The following is a 16,498-nucleotide window of genomic DNA, read 5'->3' as shown; positions in this document are numbered from 1 at the left end:
TATATTAAATATTAAAAAGAAATATTTATTTTAGCTTGCTGCCAAGGCAATATTTCTCATTTTTAGTTTAGTTTAGTTTAAATTAATGTACTAAAATAATTAAAACTGAAATTAAAAAAATTGAAAACTACAAAAACAAAAATACTAAACAAAAACACAAAACAAAATTACTAAAACTTTGACTAAAATTAATACAACAATGGAAAATACAAAAACTGATTCAAAAATGATTAATAAAAACTATAATACTATCTCAATTACTTTAAAATAACACTGATTTAAACATTTTCAAATATTTTTAAAACGTCAGATTCCATTTTTTTTGTCAAATGCACAATATGTATTACAATCAATATATATTTGCTTTTAAAAAAAAATCCAAGAACTCCTGAAAATAATAAAAGAAAACTACATTAGCATTGAAGCATCAGAACAGTCCTGCGGCCCATTTTTGGGCAACAAACCACCAATTGAGAATCACTGATCCAACAAATGAATGCGTAAAAGAGAATAAAGATGTGTTTTTGCCTCATTCGCTCACAGTGGCTGACTGCTGTAGAGAAAGAGGAAAGCATTAACTCAAAGAACAGCCTTTAGCACGTCTCATTTCCCGCTTATATGCAAAGTCTGCACTCTGCCGTCTGTGATGATGAAGAGTCCGTTCCACAGAGCTGTAACGGGACTGTGAAGTTGAATAAATTCACACTCTGACCATCATTTTTAAAGATAATGAGTCTGCAATGGCCGCTCCTGAGGTGCTAATCGGATACTTTGTCCAAAGCCTATGGAGGCAGCGTTTTAAAGGCACCAAAGAGCTTCTACCAAAGGTAGGCATGATTATGTTGCCTTCTAAAGGCACCCATCCATTTAGCATGAAGAAAGGCTATTTGTGTGATACATGGAGCTGCTGCCTGTGTAGAGATCCAAATCATTCACTTACAAGGTTTCATTTCAGTACGGATGCTGCCTATATATGTAGTAGACAGCATGTTTTTTTTTGGGGGGGGGGGATACTATACTGATACATAGGAGATACTAGTATATAGGAGATACTATACTGATACTATATACTTCCATTCAAAGGTTTGGGGTTGGTAAGATTTTTTTCTAATGTTTATGAAATGTTTAGGCTGCATTTATTTGATCAACACCACAGTAAAACTGGAAAATTGTTAAATATTATTAAAATTTCAAATAACTGTTTTCAGTAATAACAGCCAGTCTTCAGTGTCACATGATCCTTCAGAACCCATTCTAATATGCCGATTTGCTGCTTAAGAAACATTTATTATTATTATCATCAATATTGAAAGCAGTTGTGCTGCTTCATATATTTTTTTTTTCAGGATTCTCTCAATAGAATGTTCAAAAGAACAGCATTTATATGAAATATATTTTTTTTGTAACAAAAGTCTTTATTCTAATTTTTGATCAATTTAATGCATCTTTAGAAAATAAAAGTATTATTTAAAAAAAAAAAAAAACACTAACCCCAAACTGTAGTGTATGTCAAATTAGAGATGCACTAATATTGCAGAGTCCCAATGAGCTGAGAATTAATATTCTTCATTAATTATAATATTAATATTAATATTCATGTTATGGCCAATAAAATTATATATGGAAAAAATATTTGTCTTGTGCATTTAAAGAGAAGGCGCTCTCAAAGCATTCAATAATCTACCATAATCTGTCCCTGTGAAATGCTAGAGTATGATCCTAAAATAAGTGAAAGTCCCACCAAATATATAAAGTTCAAAAGGCCAAAACCTGAGAAATGAAGTCTTCTCAAACAGCATATAGAGGTTGAAAGGCATCACATACAGTAATGTAGTGCTAGAGTATGATCTTAAAATAAACAGGAAACTCGAAAACATCCAATATAAGCTGATACTGATACACAGAAAAAAAGCAAATGGAAATGTACTGTTCATGCAGTTATTTTTAACACATTTTTAGGAATGCAGTAACAAACGACTGTGTGAATTTATAGTGTCATCCCATTCCCAAAATATTCACACTCTTCCACTTACAATCGACCCAATTTACCTGGAGCGGGTTGGGCTCAACAAAGGGCATCAGTGCTTCCATTGGAACGACCCAGGGCGAGATAGTGGTCCCAAAATTCTTGCCCAGGAATGGACCTAATGGAACATACTCCCAAGCCTGGATATCCCGAGCTGCAACATAAAAGAGAAAAAGAAAGACAATGTATAAGTCATGCATTTGCATTGTGGCAGTGCGTTTTGCAGGGGCTTTTTTCTTTAAAACATTTGCCCTGCTGAAAACAGCTTAAATGCATGAGTCCTAAACAACTAGATGCATTTAAACTCTCTTTAAACTTTATCTCTTCTGCTGCTTGCCTGAATCTGGGACAGGATGGATCACTACCTGTGCTATTTCATCTTCTTTAACTAAAATCAATTAGTTTCTTCAAATTAAACGTGCAGTTATTCATTGCATACATCACTACTCAGGCACAAACAGGCTGTGTTCCAAATTCTAGTGAGCGGCCTAGATGTCTACATAGATAGAACTTAATTTTAACAACACAATATTTGAATACTTCAAAAAGCATTAACAAACACACACAGATATTGGCCAAATAATACATTTAAAAAAAACAATGCATTTTACCAATGCATTTTGGTAATAAATTCATTGTATTTTTACTATATTATATAACAGTTCTCTCACTTTGTTATGTCACACATGCACTGCTACCTTAGATTTTGACCAAAGAAGGTATCTTTGAACATCTAGGATCAGCCTGTGCAGTGGAAATGTGCATATGACCCCTTACAATGCTGACTATGTGTTCACTTGGTTTTGAAACAGTGCAAGATTTGATTCATTTAAGGAATAATTTGCTGCAGTGTAAATTCCCACACTTCACCATAAAACGTTACAGTGCAATATAATTCAATTTTCCAAACCAAAATGCGCTGGCAAAATAAGACCTATAAAGCTTTTGTCCAGACAAATAAATCCGGTCACATTAAGGCGAGATTATTGAATTTGAAACCGCAAGCTTTCATAAAGTCTGCACCCTCACAGCATTGATATTCTTTAGCCGTCTCATGTCTTTATTTATTCATTGTGTTTTAAATCCATTCATATATCTAGAAATCCCATCCAGACTGATGCATATGAGTATTTCTCGCAGCATTACGCAGAACAGATGCCAAAGAGACGCCAATACACATCCTCAAGTCGTCATCTCTCTGCATGAACGCAGACAGTTTCTAGTATCTGCTCCAAACAGCACAAGATATTCTGGAGCTGTACTCGTATAACATACAGATATCTACCCTCTGCATAATTCTGACAGACTCTCGCTAGAAGACATGCAGCATTTCTGAGGAATGTGTTTCAAATGAGAACTGGGACTCGCTTCTGGTGAGGAAGGAACTTTGGAGGAGAAAGAGAGGTCTTCTAAAGAAAAGCAAGGAAGAAAACAATTTAAATTGTAAAATCTGGATTTAAAGTAAAATCTGGAAGGAAGTGGCATTAACAAAAGCCATAAGCATTCATGAGACAGTCTGTCATTGAAATAAACACACAAATGCAAGTCCAAAATAATGGCAAATATAAAATGCATAGAAATACAAAAGCAAATAAATACACAAAAATATTGGGAAAAATAGTACATATTTAAATTGCTTAGTGATGCATTTTGTAATACTTAGTGATGCATTTTAGTATTTGAACAAGTGATGAAAAATGTTTAATATATTATATAATATTTCTATCATTTTTTTCTGTCACACATACAATGCAATGTAGTTCACTAAGTTTTGCAGCAAAGCAAGACAGTAATGCAAATGCAAAATAATGGCAAATATAAAACACATAAAACTACAAAAGTAAATAAAAATATATTGGGCATTTTTACATTTCAAATAGTGATTTTAAATGACAAATACAAATTTTATTTAGAACTCATTAATGCATTTTGGCATTGAATTAAGTTTTTAATATGTGACCCTGGACCACAAAACCAGTCATAAGGGTCAATTTTTCGAAATTGAGATTTATACATCATCTGAAAGCTGAATAAATAAGCTTTCCATTGATGTATGGTTTGTTATGATAGGACAATATTTGGCCGAGATACAACTATTTGAACATCTGGAATCTGAGGGTGCAAAAAAATCAAAATATTGAGAAAATCACCTTTAAATCTGCCCAAATGAAGTTGTTAGCAATGCATATTACTAATCAAAAATTACATTTTAATATATTTACAGTAGGAAATTTACAAAATATCTTCATGGAACATGATCTTAATATCCTAATGATTTTTGGCATAAAAGAAAAATCGATAATTTTGACCCATACAATGTATTTTTGGCTATTGCTACGAATATACCCCAGCGACTTAAGACTAGTTTTGTGCTCCAGGATGGTTTAATGGAAACTATAAGAATTTCTGTGATGGTTTCTATTGTTTTTTTCAGCAGGGTAATGATACCCATACTGTGCTGCACATTATTGACAATATTGAGCTGAAGCTTGACTTTGCAAATTTAAAATCGCAAATCAAATCGCAATCGCAATTTGATATTTTCCCCCAAATCGCACAGCCCTACTCCAGGGTCACATATATTATGTACATTTTCTTTGCATTTTCAAAATTATGCAGCAAAGCAGAGCAATACAGTAATGCATGTTAAAAATAATGCCCATGCATTTATGTAAAAAAAAAAAAAACAACATACAAAAGTACACAAGTAAATGAACTCATTTGCAACAATTCTGATGAAACAATATTGGTTTCCAAACATCTCTTGAATTTTTATGTTTCTTACTGATGTCAGCCAATATTTCACTGCACAGACTACATTTTTCGATTGGCACAAACCATTACAAGTCAAAATACTTGTGTTTTACTCACTCTGCTACAAAAACACAGCATTCTGTCAAAGGCAACTGAACAGCTAAGCAGATGCTGTGTAAACTGATGTAGCTTGGCATGCACACTTCACCAAGCGTCACCCTCTGCCTCCTCGCCCTAAAAGTGTTTGTCATTTCCAGAGTCCGCTCAACGGCTCATAAAAATGCAATGTGTTTAGTGTGCTCAAGAAGGAGACATTGTAGGTTTAAAAAGAGACAGATGAATAATAAAAGAATTAACAGCGGTTGTTGCTCAGAAATGGCACACTTGCCTGACCGGGAAACACTGCTAAATCACGCCACGTCAGACTCACAGCGCCAGGCTTCTCTGAACAGTTGAAAAAACCTTGCAAGATATGATTCAAATTCTCTCAAGTGAAGCCAAGTTGTGGCATGATTTGTAAACCGAGACTTACAGTATATTAATGTTTCACTGTTTTTGTTCATAGACGACAAGACAAATGAAAAGCAGATTTTTTTTTTTTTTTAAAGCAAAAATGGGTGGTGTTAAATGCAGTGTATTTGAAATGTAAAGTACTTAATATGGTTTAATGACATATGAACTTCTTTACAAAAGTCCTTCATACCAGTATAGATACATGATAATTCTATTGTATGGAACTCAAACCCATTTTTCTTCCCCTCTCAAATCTCATTTGCTAGTTGTGACCCTGGAGCACAAAATCAGTCTTAAAGGGATAGTTCACCCAAAAATGAAAATTCTGTCATCATTTACTCACCCTCATGTCGTTCCAAACCTGTATGAGTTGCTTTCTTATGTTGAACATAAAAGAAGATATTTTGAAGATTGTTGGTAATCAAACAGTTGGTGGTTGCCATTGACTTCCATAGTAGGAAAAGAAATACTATGGAAGTCAATGGCAACCACCAATTTAATTACCAGTAGTCTTCAAAATATCTTCTTTTATGTTCAACATAAGAAAGCAACTCATACAGGTTTGGAACGACATGAGGGTGAGTAAATGATGACATAATTTTCATTTTTGGGTGAACTATCCCTTTAAGTCGCTGGGGTATATTTGTAGCAATAGTCAAAAATACATTGTATGGGTCAAAATTATTGATTTTTCTTTTATGCCAAAAATCATTAGGATATTAAGTAAAGATCATGTTCCATGAAGATATTTTGTAAATTTCCTATACCGTAAATATGTTAAAACTTAATTTTTGATTAGCATTATGCATTGCTAAGAACTTCATTTGGACAGCTTTAAAGGCGATTTTCTCACTATTTAGATTTTTTTGCACCCTCAGATTCCAGATTTTTCAATAGTTGTATCTCGCCCAAATATTGTCCTATCCTAACAAACCATACATCAATGGAAAGCTTATTTATTCAGCTTTCAGATGATGTATAAATCTCTATTTCGAAAAATTTACCCTTATGACTGGTTTTGTGGTCCAGGGTCACATTTTTCACACTTGTTTTGCAGCAAATAGCTTATATAAGCTTATATAACATCTTATAAGTTGATTTTGAAGAACATGCATTGCAAAAGTTAGCTCTCACCACTCCAGTCGTTCATAAGCACCATGCCAAAGATGTGCTCGTGAGCCTTCTCCACTGGGATGGGCTCTCCAAGTTTGTTCCCTTTTCCCACGAAGAACGCCTGAAAGACAAATATCATATTCAATATGTAATAACAGTATATCATCCTAATTTCTATGTTTAGAATATTGCACCATATTTTGAGACAAGCATCTGTATAAGCAAACAGAATGCTAGTGCAAGTATTATTTAATCTCTGTGGCACCTTGCCTAACAACATTGTTATCCAAGTAGCACATAAATGCATGAGTAAATAACAGAGAGCCTCGCACCACTCATAAGTTCATTACATTAAGCCTAAATGGTTTTTCTGATTGCTTTTACAGTTGCAGAGAGAAAGTGACAAATAAATTACATTAATACATTTTGGTTATTTCAAAGCCACTATACACTATATTCATGGAGGAAAAAGTGATAGGGAAAAACAACAAAGCTGGCTTGATGCATCTAAAAGCATATTTTTTATTGTTTTATGGTTGCATATTAATTAAAATTATTAAATATTTATCAAATAAGTGTTAAATGTTTAGTGAACAAATTTTAACTGGAGTTTTACTGATTTTACAAAATTGTTTGAATTAGATTAAGTGTTTAATTAATCATTTTGAATTTCAGCATTCACTAAAAAGGCTGTTTGGCTTGAAATGATCTGTTCATCTGTTTGAAGTAAAAAATGAAAAAACAAACAATATATATATTACCATATTGTGATGATGCCCTGTCAGGCCGGAGCGATGATTCAAAAACATTAAAACCCATTATAAACGAGGCATTCGTTGCATCCAGTGGGGACATAATTGTGGATTTTAATGACTTATACTGTCTTTTTACGCGTTGCGTTGCATCGCGCCGCATGCATTGTTTTACTTACTTGTTTTTGACGTATCCGACCGAACTTCAAACTTTCCAGTGATGTCTGTGAGAAAGGTATATTCACTCGACAAGCTCGCGCATCTGCGCCGCCGCGCGCTCAATCCACTCAGCGTGCTTTGCTTATCAGCTCGCGCACATCAGCTATACAGTCAATACTGAATGTTTAACATTATATTCATTGCATACATATACTTCTTAGACATCCTTAATCTCTAATAACTCCATTCTGCTGTCGGTGTTTCATTGTCTGAATATGGCACTTAGCACATGCTGTGTCCGTGTGGTATCGGAGTTTGGTATCGGGGCATTTTAACGAGTACAATATATATATATATGAGATATTGAGATTTAGCGCTTAGCTCTAACCTTGATCATAGAAATGGCAACAGAAAAATGCTGCATTACTGCAAGCAGAAAGTGACAAATTGAGTGCAATTTTGGAAACATTTCCACTGAAAGTACATTTCTTGTAAAGCCATTCTCCTGAGTGCCTTGTTTATGGGAACAACGGGGAAGGACTGAGATCTATAAGTCTTTAGTTCCTTACATCATTGCTGCACAGGAGTGAATCAGCAACAAATCACAATAACATGCTCAACTAATAAACTAATGAACTGCATCACATAACACATTAACTCACCATCTCTAACTCTATATCCAGCTGCTTGCTAGGTCCAAAGATGGACGGTTGAGCTGAAAGAAATATAGTTATGAAACAAACACAGATTTACAGCTGTTTTGATGGATTTCGCAGCAGAGTTCATTACAGGCTGAATTTGCATAATATTTATAGTCCCCACTTAAACATGTGTCAGATCAGTTCTCAAGTGAGGCTGTAATAATGAACGGTGTGGGTTTGCTGACCAGTGAAAGCAATCATTTAACGTATGGGAAAATATCATAACAGCCTCATCATTCCAAGCCACATGGAGGTTTTTCATGAAACATGATGCCATTAATCAGCCTGCCACTGCTATGATGTCTATGACGCAAAATAAGCAAATGCACATATTGGGGTTTTTTTGTCAATGTGCTGACTGCGCCATATGCAAATGCACAACACGTTATTCACACAGAGAACACTGCAATGTGCACTTAACTGCTAAAATAAACTTCAAACTACATACATTTAAATAAATATTTATAAATATATACACTATATAAACATATTTATACTTCATTTGAAGTATTAGCATACTTCAAATTATATATTTTTTTGAATTATGAACATTTTGTTGTCAATTAAAGGAATAGTTCACATAAAAACAATTGCTGAAAGTTTACTCACCCTCAGTTCATCCAAGATGTAAATGAGTTTGTTTCTTCACCGGATTTGAATAAATTTAGTACATTACACTAATGGATCCTCTGCAGTGAATGGGTGCCGTCAGAATGAGAGTCCAAACGGTTGATAAAAACATCACAATAATCCACATCTCTCCAGTCCATCAGTTAACATCTTGTGAAGTGAAAAGCTGCTTGTTTGTAAGAAACAAACATTTTAACTTTAAAGGGGGAGTCTAATGCTATTTCATGCATGTTGAGTTATTTACACTGTTAAAGGTGGGGTATGTATTTTTTCAAAAACGCTTTAGAAAACGAGTCGGGCCGAGTACCAAAACAAACTTGTAGCCAATCAGCAGTAAGGGGCGTGTCTACTCATGATGTGGAGGAGAGAGCGTTCAGTGCACAGGTCGGACATTATCGAGCCGAGCGACAGAAAGATAGAGATGGCGGATAAAAAACAAAAGAGGAAAACGTCTGCGGAACAAAAGAAGGCTTACGATAAGGCAAGAAGTAGGACCCGTGTAAATATCGGATCAGCTTTCCAGTGCTGGAGAGAACTCAAGGAGCGGGAAGGCCTGCGATCGGACGCTGAGGTTGCTTTGTTTCTTCTCGATAGGTGAGTAACATTGTTTTTGCTTTGTTTCACAGAATATATGCTGGCTTTTGCTTGAATATGCTTGTGTGTCATGTTCGCTTGTAGAACTAATCGTTGCCTGGGTTGCGTACGTATGTGTGGGGCAGAGCTATCAAAATAGGGCCGAGACCCTTTTGGGGTAGGGGCGTGTTTGTTTTGGTGATTTGAAATATCAACATTGGCTACCAGAAATCACTTACCCCACCTTTAAAGAGTTGGATTCTCATGCTAAACATGGCCAAAGTTGAAAAAAAAAAAAACGATTTGGATGCAGAACAGAGTTTTTCTGTGCCAACGGTTTTGTATAAGTTTTAGAAAGTTTTTTTTTTGAGCATGACGTCACGAAGGGTGGAACTCCTTGTTACGTAAACAGTGTTATGTAAACAGTGGATGCAGTTTGTTTTTCCGGGGCAGCAACAGAGTTTTGCAAGTGTGCTTGTTGACGAAAATATTATAAACAAGGCCCAGTGTGGCGCTGGATTTGCACATCGTTTGATACTGAAAGATGGAGCAGTCCCAGCTATAAAAGATCCCGGTCATGATTCGCAAACTGAGGCAGTAAGTGAAACTGCATCTTTCTGCGTTTTGTTGGCAATCTGCGCTTAAGTGCTCGTCACTCTTTAGCTCCGCCCACGGCACGCCTCCAGGATCTCGGCTGTTTTCAGAGAAAATCGTAATGAGATTGGGTGAAACTGTGTTAAACCGTTGCTTCTGGCCAAAATATGAGTCCATAATCCATAACAATGCTTCCCCCAGTGAAAATTCCCTGTTCTTTTCTCACATCAATATCCACTCAAAATTGTTTAGAATTGTTTTGGACTGTTTTTGCTTGTAATCAGTGCTTGATCTGTGCAGATTTCTCTCCTGATTCAGACAAGATGATTTTTTCACTGGCGAAAGCAAGATTTTGGATAGGGGACTATTTTAGCTGAAAACAACAATTTGAAGTTAAAGACATGCAGCTTTTCATTTGACAAGATGTTAACTGATGTACTGGAGTGGTGTGGATTACTTGTGTGTTACTGTGATATTTTTATCAGCTGTTTGGACTCTCATTCTGACGGCACCCATTCACTGCAGAGCATCCATTGGTGAGCAAGTGATGTAATGCAACATTTCTCCAAATCTGATGAAGAAACAAACTCATCTACATCTTGGATGGCTTGATGGTGAGTACATTTTTAGCAAATTTTCATTTTTGGGTAAACTATTCCTTTAGGCACAATCAAACAGAAACAATACAGTTTATTTCTAGTTTTATACATTCTAAATTTACAGCAGAAGAGCTTCTTGTGTTGATGAGTCTGTGGTTTATCCACCACGTTTTGTTTACCTGCGTCTGGTCTCATCTGTCCTCGAGGTCTTCTGATTGGTGTTCCAGAGACGACCACAGATGAAGCTCTCCCATGATACCCCACCGGCAGTCGCAGCCTACAGGACAGGATAATATATCATTCCCTTTACCACAACACATCATAACTTTCCAGCAGTGCTTTATATGGGGGACTTTTTATCTTCTGGGTGAATTTTGCATCCTTTAAGAGATCCATAAATGGCATTTCTGTCGTCATTTACTCCTCCTCATGTTGTCCCAACCCAAACCTGAATGACTTTCTTTGTTCTCCACAACTTAAAGGAAGATATTAAGAAAAACAGTAAACAACAAATATTGGCTTTAATGGAAAAGCATTGAAATGTTGTAAGATTTAGCTGCATTTATGGTTATACATAATACATATAGCAGATTTAATAAATATATCAGAGAAAAAAATCTGTGAAATCTGTGAAAAAAAAGTGAATCTCTCTTCACTCTTAAATCTCATTCTTCACACACACACACACACATGCTGGGCAACGATTAATCGAGATAAATTGCATCCAAAATAAAAGTTTTTGTGTACATAATATATGTGTGTGTGCTGTGTGTATTTATTATGTATATATAAATACACACTCATGCATGTATATATTTTAGAAAAATATGTTATGTTCCTATATTAAGTATATTTATATTTAATATAAATTATATGATAAATACATGTAAATACATATAAACATTTTCTAAATATATACTGTATGTGTGTGTCTTTAAAAATAGATATACACAGTACACACACATATATTATATAAACAAAAACTTTTAATTTGGATATATATATATATATATATATATATATATAAAGAAACAAACAATGAAAGAAAACAAATGAATATATAAATGAATTCCACTTAATGTTTAGAGTAAATGCACATTGATTACCTTAATATTATGCATTTAGGCTTCCACATAAAACTCTATAACTATTTATAACAGAGGAATAAAAATATTAAGCATTTATCACATTAAAAAACAAAACAAAACATTGGTTCTCTACCTATTCACTCTGATGCCATTTCTTTACACAATATTATTTCAGATACGCTTTTAATGGAGGTAAATGTAAATCGTTGTCCTTGTTTTTTAAAGTACTTCTGGCTAGAATAGTACTTCAATTTAAGACGTTTTTATGCATGATCATTCCAAATTAACGTGTATATGGTTTTAGTAGTAATTGAAAGTTAATTTCACTATATCTTCCTCGACTTAACTCTTTCACTTCAGTTGAAATTCTTTGTAGAGAAAAGAGCAAAAAGTAAAAAGACTCTTCAAAAATGTGTTTCACAGAAAAAAAATAACAGCATGCAGGTTTGAAGCGACAGAGTAAATATTGACAGAATTTACACTTCTGGGTGAACTACACTTCAAATCCTACTCCAGAAATCACCCTGACTTCAAAAGCCCAGCTCAGGCCCGCGGCTTCAAGCCCAATGTAAATCAACTATAGATTTTCCTCCAGACTAATTCTCATTCTTTCCTGAAGAAGTGTCACGCGGTTGGAAAGGCCCGCTGACAGATTGACTGAGCCGAGGGGAACTTCAGGTAGGCGAGCTGCCGAAATTAAATTTCAGAAAACTTCCCTCTTCCTTAGCTCTGTCTCCGGGCGAATGACTCCCTCTCTGGGCCTTGTAAGTGAAAATGTGACAAGAAATACAGTTCTGTTTCGGAGGGAAGAGTTATTGCTAAAAGACATTTTTCACAGCGAGCTGGAAAATGCGCAGGTGCATTATTTAGCCTGACAGGCGTATGATGGGAAAGAATAAAGCGAGTGTTTATGGGAATAACTTACAGGAACTTTGCTGGGTCTTTAAAACTCGTACGTATATGGTTAGTAACTCAAAAGATGAGTGAAATATGAAGTCAGCACAGGAGCCGGTGATGGTGTGTTTCGGCTGCACGCTTGCTTCGGATGTTAGTATTTAAGAGGGTGAGGAATATTAATAGGCTGTCACGTACCAGTTGGGCATCAAGGCATTTTCTTTTCCACGGAACATTATTCCAACGTTGGTGGCATGATCTCTCGATGAGTAAAAGTCTGTGTAGTCGCCTGTTGCAGAGAAGGGAGAATAAAAGATGATGGAAAAAAACAGGGGGGTTTAATGAGGAGTAAACACATGTCAAAAACCACAATTTGTCTTAACCCTCTGTGTCAGACTTCTGCTCAGGTTTATTCAGTTCTGTTTCTGGTGCACTACATTTAAAGAAACATCTCAACCAAAAATGAAAGTTCTGTCATCAGTAACTAATCCTCTCGCTTCGTGTGAGAAAATTAATTATACATTTATGACTGAAACTTCCATTTATTTGAGTTATTCACCGATAACCGCCACCTCCGCGGTTGCCCTCAAATCTCAATCGTAATTTTCAGTTTTTAATTGGTCATGTGACAGCTGATATCTCATGACATTTGGTATAAATTATGCAACATCTGACGCAATGTTTCTAAAAGTGATTTAAGAGGTCTGGAAGAGAGGTTTCATGGAAAGAGAAAGTAATACAGTGTTGGAATAACCAGACAAAATTTTAAAAAAGCAAATTATTTACATAAAAATAAATATATACACTAGTACTACTAGTTAAAAGTTTGGAATAATTACCATTTTTATGTTTTTGAAATAAGTCTCTTCTGCTCATAAAGGTTGCATTTATTTGATTACAAATACAGTAAAAACAGTCATATTGTTAAATATTATTACAATTTAAAATAACTGTTTTCTAATTAAATATAGCAAACAAAATACACATTATTAATCATTTAGCATCAATAATAATGATAATAACAGCCGCAAATCAGCATATTAGAATGATTTCTGAAGAATCGTGTGACACTGAAGACTGGAGTAATGATGCTGAAAATTCAGCTTTGCATCACAGGAATAAATTACATTTTAAAATATCTTCAAATAGAAAACAGCTATTTTAAATGGTAACAATATTTTAGTTTTTTATCAAATAAATGCAGCCTTGGTGAGCATAAAAGACTTCTTTCAAAAATATTTTAAAAATTAATTATTCAATTCACAATTAATTATTCCAAACTTTTGTCTGGTAGTATAGGAGTAAACTGAATTTTGGGATGTACTATCCCTGTAACTCCTTCATCAAGACACTATGAAAACCACCTTTCACAAAAGTCTCCAGATTTTCCACATCCTGAAAAAAATGTTTAGAGCAGAAACAGTCCTTCAAGAATCACAAGGTTTTTAACTTGTATTTATCGACTCTTCTTCTACCGGCAGCTATCTGTCCTTACTTATTAATGAAGTGTGCTCATAACACAATTATATGCATAATTACATGCTAAAGAGCTAGAAAGACCGATCAATAATTATTATAATTATAATGATCATAAATAATTATACAATATATAAATAATTATAAAATATAAATAAGTATTGAAATATTTATAAATAAAAATAAATGCTAAAGTAACTGCATAAGTTAGTGAGGTAATTCACTGCAAACAAGATGAGGTTTTAATAAAAGCTGGCTGTCTATGCAGTATAGAAATGTGTGTTTGTTTGTTTGTTTTTAAATCAGTGCTACCCTACTAGAGAAAAAGGGCTGTAGTGAAAAAAAACATAGGAAAACATCAACACCCAGAATGGCCATAATGTAGAACAAAGAGAAGGCTGTAATCTTTCATGGCATGAGAGGGTTTCTGAATGGCTGACAGCGATAGTTAGTGAACAGTGCACTCTAGTGGTCTTTATGAAACAGAATCATGAGTTCTGTACTCTACAGGACGACTTTTAAAGATACTAGTCAATTTCAGAAAGCACTGACTGCTTTAAAGACATCTTCAAAGTGTTGATGTATGTATTATTGACCAGTGCATGTTCTTCCAATGAAAAATGTTTGTCTTTATAATCTTTCATCAAAATGTAATAACCTGCTCGGCCACAGCTTTGCATTTGGCAGACATCAGAGACCCCTCTTCACCGCCAGTCTTAATTCTGCTGTATAACACCACTTTTCATGATCCAATCAATTCCTTATGGATGAAATAATAATAAGGTCCCGCTGTACATTTATTCTAGATGCATTTACTGTTTAATTCTGAAATATATTAGATGATGGAAGTTAAACTGTTGCAAAACGCAATGTTAACTTTAAATCTATATTGAGGAAAAGAGTTGAAACATGAGTTGTATATGAAATATGGTCCTGTGATATGGAAATATGGAGTTTGAGGCTATCTGTTTGACTTTCACACTCACCGATCTCAGCTGGGAGATGCATCATTGCAGAACTCTGCTGAACAAATGCCCTGGAGATCACAAATCACACACACACACACACACACACACAAGATGCCATAATGAACTTTTCTTCAGCTTCCTGATTTTAATAAATAAATAAATACAACTTTTTGCAGCTTTCTGGTTTCAAATAAATTAATATTAATTAATAAATAATAATAATTAAAACATTCCTTCAGCTTTCTCTTTTAAATTGATAAATTAATGAACTAATTATATAAAATAATAACTAATAATAATAATATTATTACTGCATTAATTATTTTATTATTAATAAATAAATAATAATAACAATAAATAATGATGAATAAAAAATGATAAATGCATAGTTGCATACTACTATTTAAAATGTTGCATATGTACTGTTCTACATATAGGCAGTATACAGCACATACTTATGCAGTAATAAGTACACTAACGAAATGAAATATCCATATTGTATGAGGGACATTTACCGGCTTCTTAAACTGACATCATCACGCAGCATGGACTCCTCTGCAGCCAGAAGCATCTGGAGGCACTTTCTCGCTTCCCTCCAAGCATCATAACCCAGAGCCAAAAAAGCATTGAGTGTGGACTTTAATGAAGAAGAAAAAAAAAAGCATAAGGATGCAAAAGAATCCATAATGTTTAATACAAAACTATATGGAGCTCACCTGTTCAAAAACATCCTGATGATGCACAAGAGCCGGTCCATTGAAAAGATGCTTGATAACACTGAGGTCCAAAATCTGGTCTCCAATGGCAACGCCAATTCTGTGCCTGGGCTGTTATATCCAAACATTGTATACAAGTTAAAAAGTATCTTGCTGAATTTAACATTTTGCATGGATTTCAGAATGTCTTTGGATTTCCTTTGCTTTTATGACAGATCATGTTCTCCAGCATGTTCCAAAAACTTTTCTTTTTATGTCTTTATATTGACTACTTTAATGCTTTAAACACTATATGCTTTGTCAGTATTATAAACGGTGCCAATAAAGCTTGGTTGTCAATAAAAGAGTTTACTTTAAATTCATGAAGGCAGATTTTCAATGTCCATTCTGACCTTTGAAACCTTGTATCCACACAGAATTGCAGCGGAAGTAATAATATTCTGAGTAACATCATTTAGTCATTTTATAAAGCTAAACACGATCTTATTACATAACAAGACTTGAGTAATTCAGTTCAGACAAACATACTTTCATTCCCAGGAGTGAATAAAGTTACTCACATTATCCGGCGTGGAGAAAACTCCGTAAGGCAAGTTGTGATAAGAAAAGTCACTTTTCTCCTCCACTTTTACGAAAGACATGTTGAAGTTGCAGTCGTACTCTGAGATACTCCTAGAGTAAACAGCAGCGCGAGTAACCTCTTCCAGATGTTCACTTGAGACATATGAAAGTTACCGCCTCACGTGTCGAAGCGGCGAGCCAATCAGAGACGCGCCCTTCTATCCTCCCTACGTCAAGTATACTTCGTCTATACGACGTGACTCAGCAGAAAAGTACCAACCACAGAACGATACCCTAACGTTAGGATGTGGGTCCCATTACTTGAACTAATTCCTAATGTTCTAGGAACGTTTTGTGCAACCATAAACGTTTCTTTCTTCT

The 16,498-nt window shown here is 34.7% G+C and overlaps 1 protein-coding gene across 1 annotated transcript in view; it reads right to left on the bottom strand.

The window, feature by feature from the left end:
* Nucleotides 1–16,295, bottom strand: part of LOC107742310 (fumarylacetoacetase-like) — a 20,842-nt gene extending 4,547 nt beyond the window's left edge. Inside the window, 10 exon segments of the mRNA XM_016555231.1 lie at nucleotides 2,050–2,180; nucleotides 6,428–6,527; nucleotides 7,980–8,032; nucleotides 10,594–10,691; nucleotides 12,595–12,685; nucleotides 14,859–14,908; nucleotides 15,356–15,477; nucleotides 15,557–15,667; nucleotides 16,117–16,229; nucleotides 16,232–16,295. Coding sequence (XP_016410717.1) covers nucleotides 2,050–2,180; nucleotides 6,428–6,527; nucleotides 7,980–8,032; nucleotides 10,594–10,691; nucleotides 12,595–12,685; nucleotides 14,859–14,908; nucleotides 15,356–15,477; nucleotides 15,557–15,667; nucleotides 16,117–16,229; nucleotides 16,232–16,280 — 918 coding nt within the window. The 5' untranslated portion in view covers nucleotides 16,281–16,295.
* Between the last annotated feature and the right edge of the window lie 203 nt (nucleotides 16,296–16,498).

The sequence above is a fragment of the Sinocyclocheilus rhinocerous genome, unplaced genomic scaffold, assembly GCF_001515625.1.
Source record: "Sinocyclocheilus rhinocerous isolate Xijiao unplaced genomic scaffold, SAMN03320098_v1.1 scaffold75, whole genome shotgun sequence".
NCBI classification, from domain to species: domain Eukaryota; kingdom Metazoa; phylum Chordata; class Actinopteri; order Cypriniformes; family Cyprinidae; genus Sinocyclocheilus; species Sinocyclocheilus rhinocerous.
This window is presented reverse-complemented; position numbering and strand designations above follow the sequence as displayed.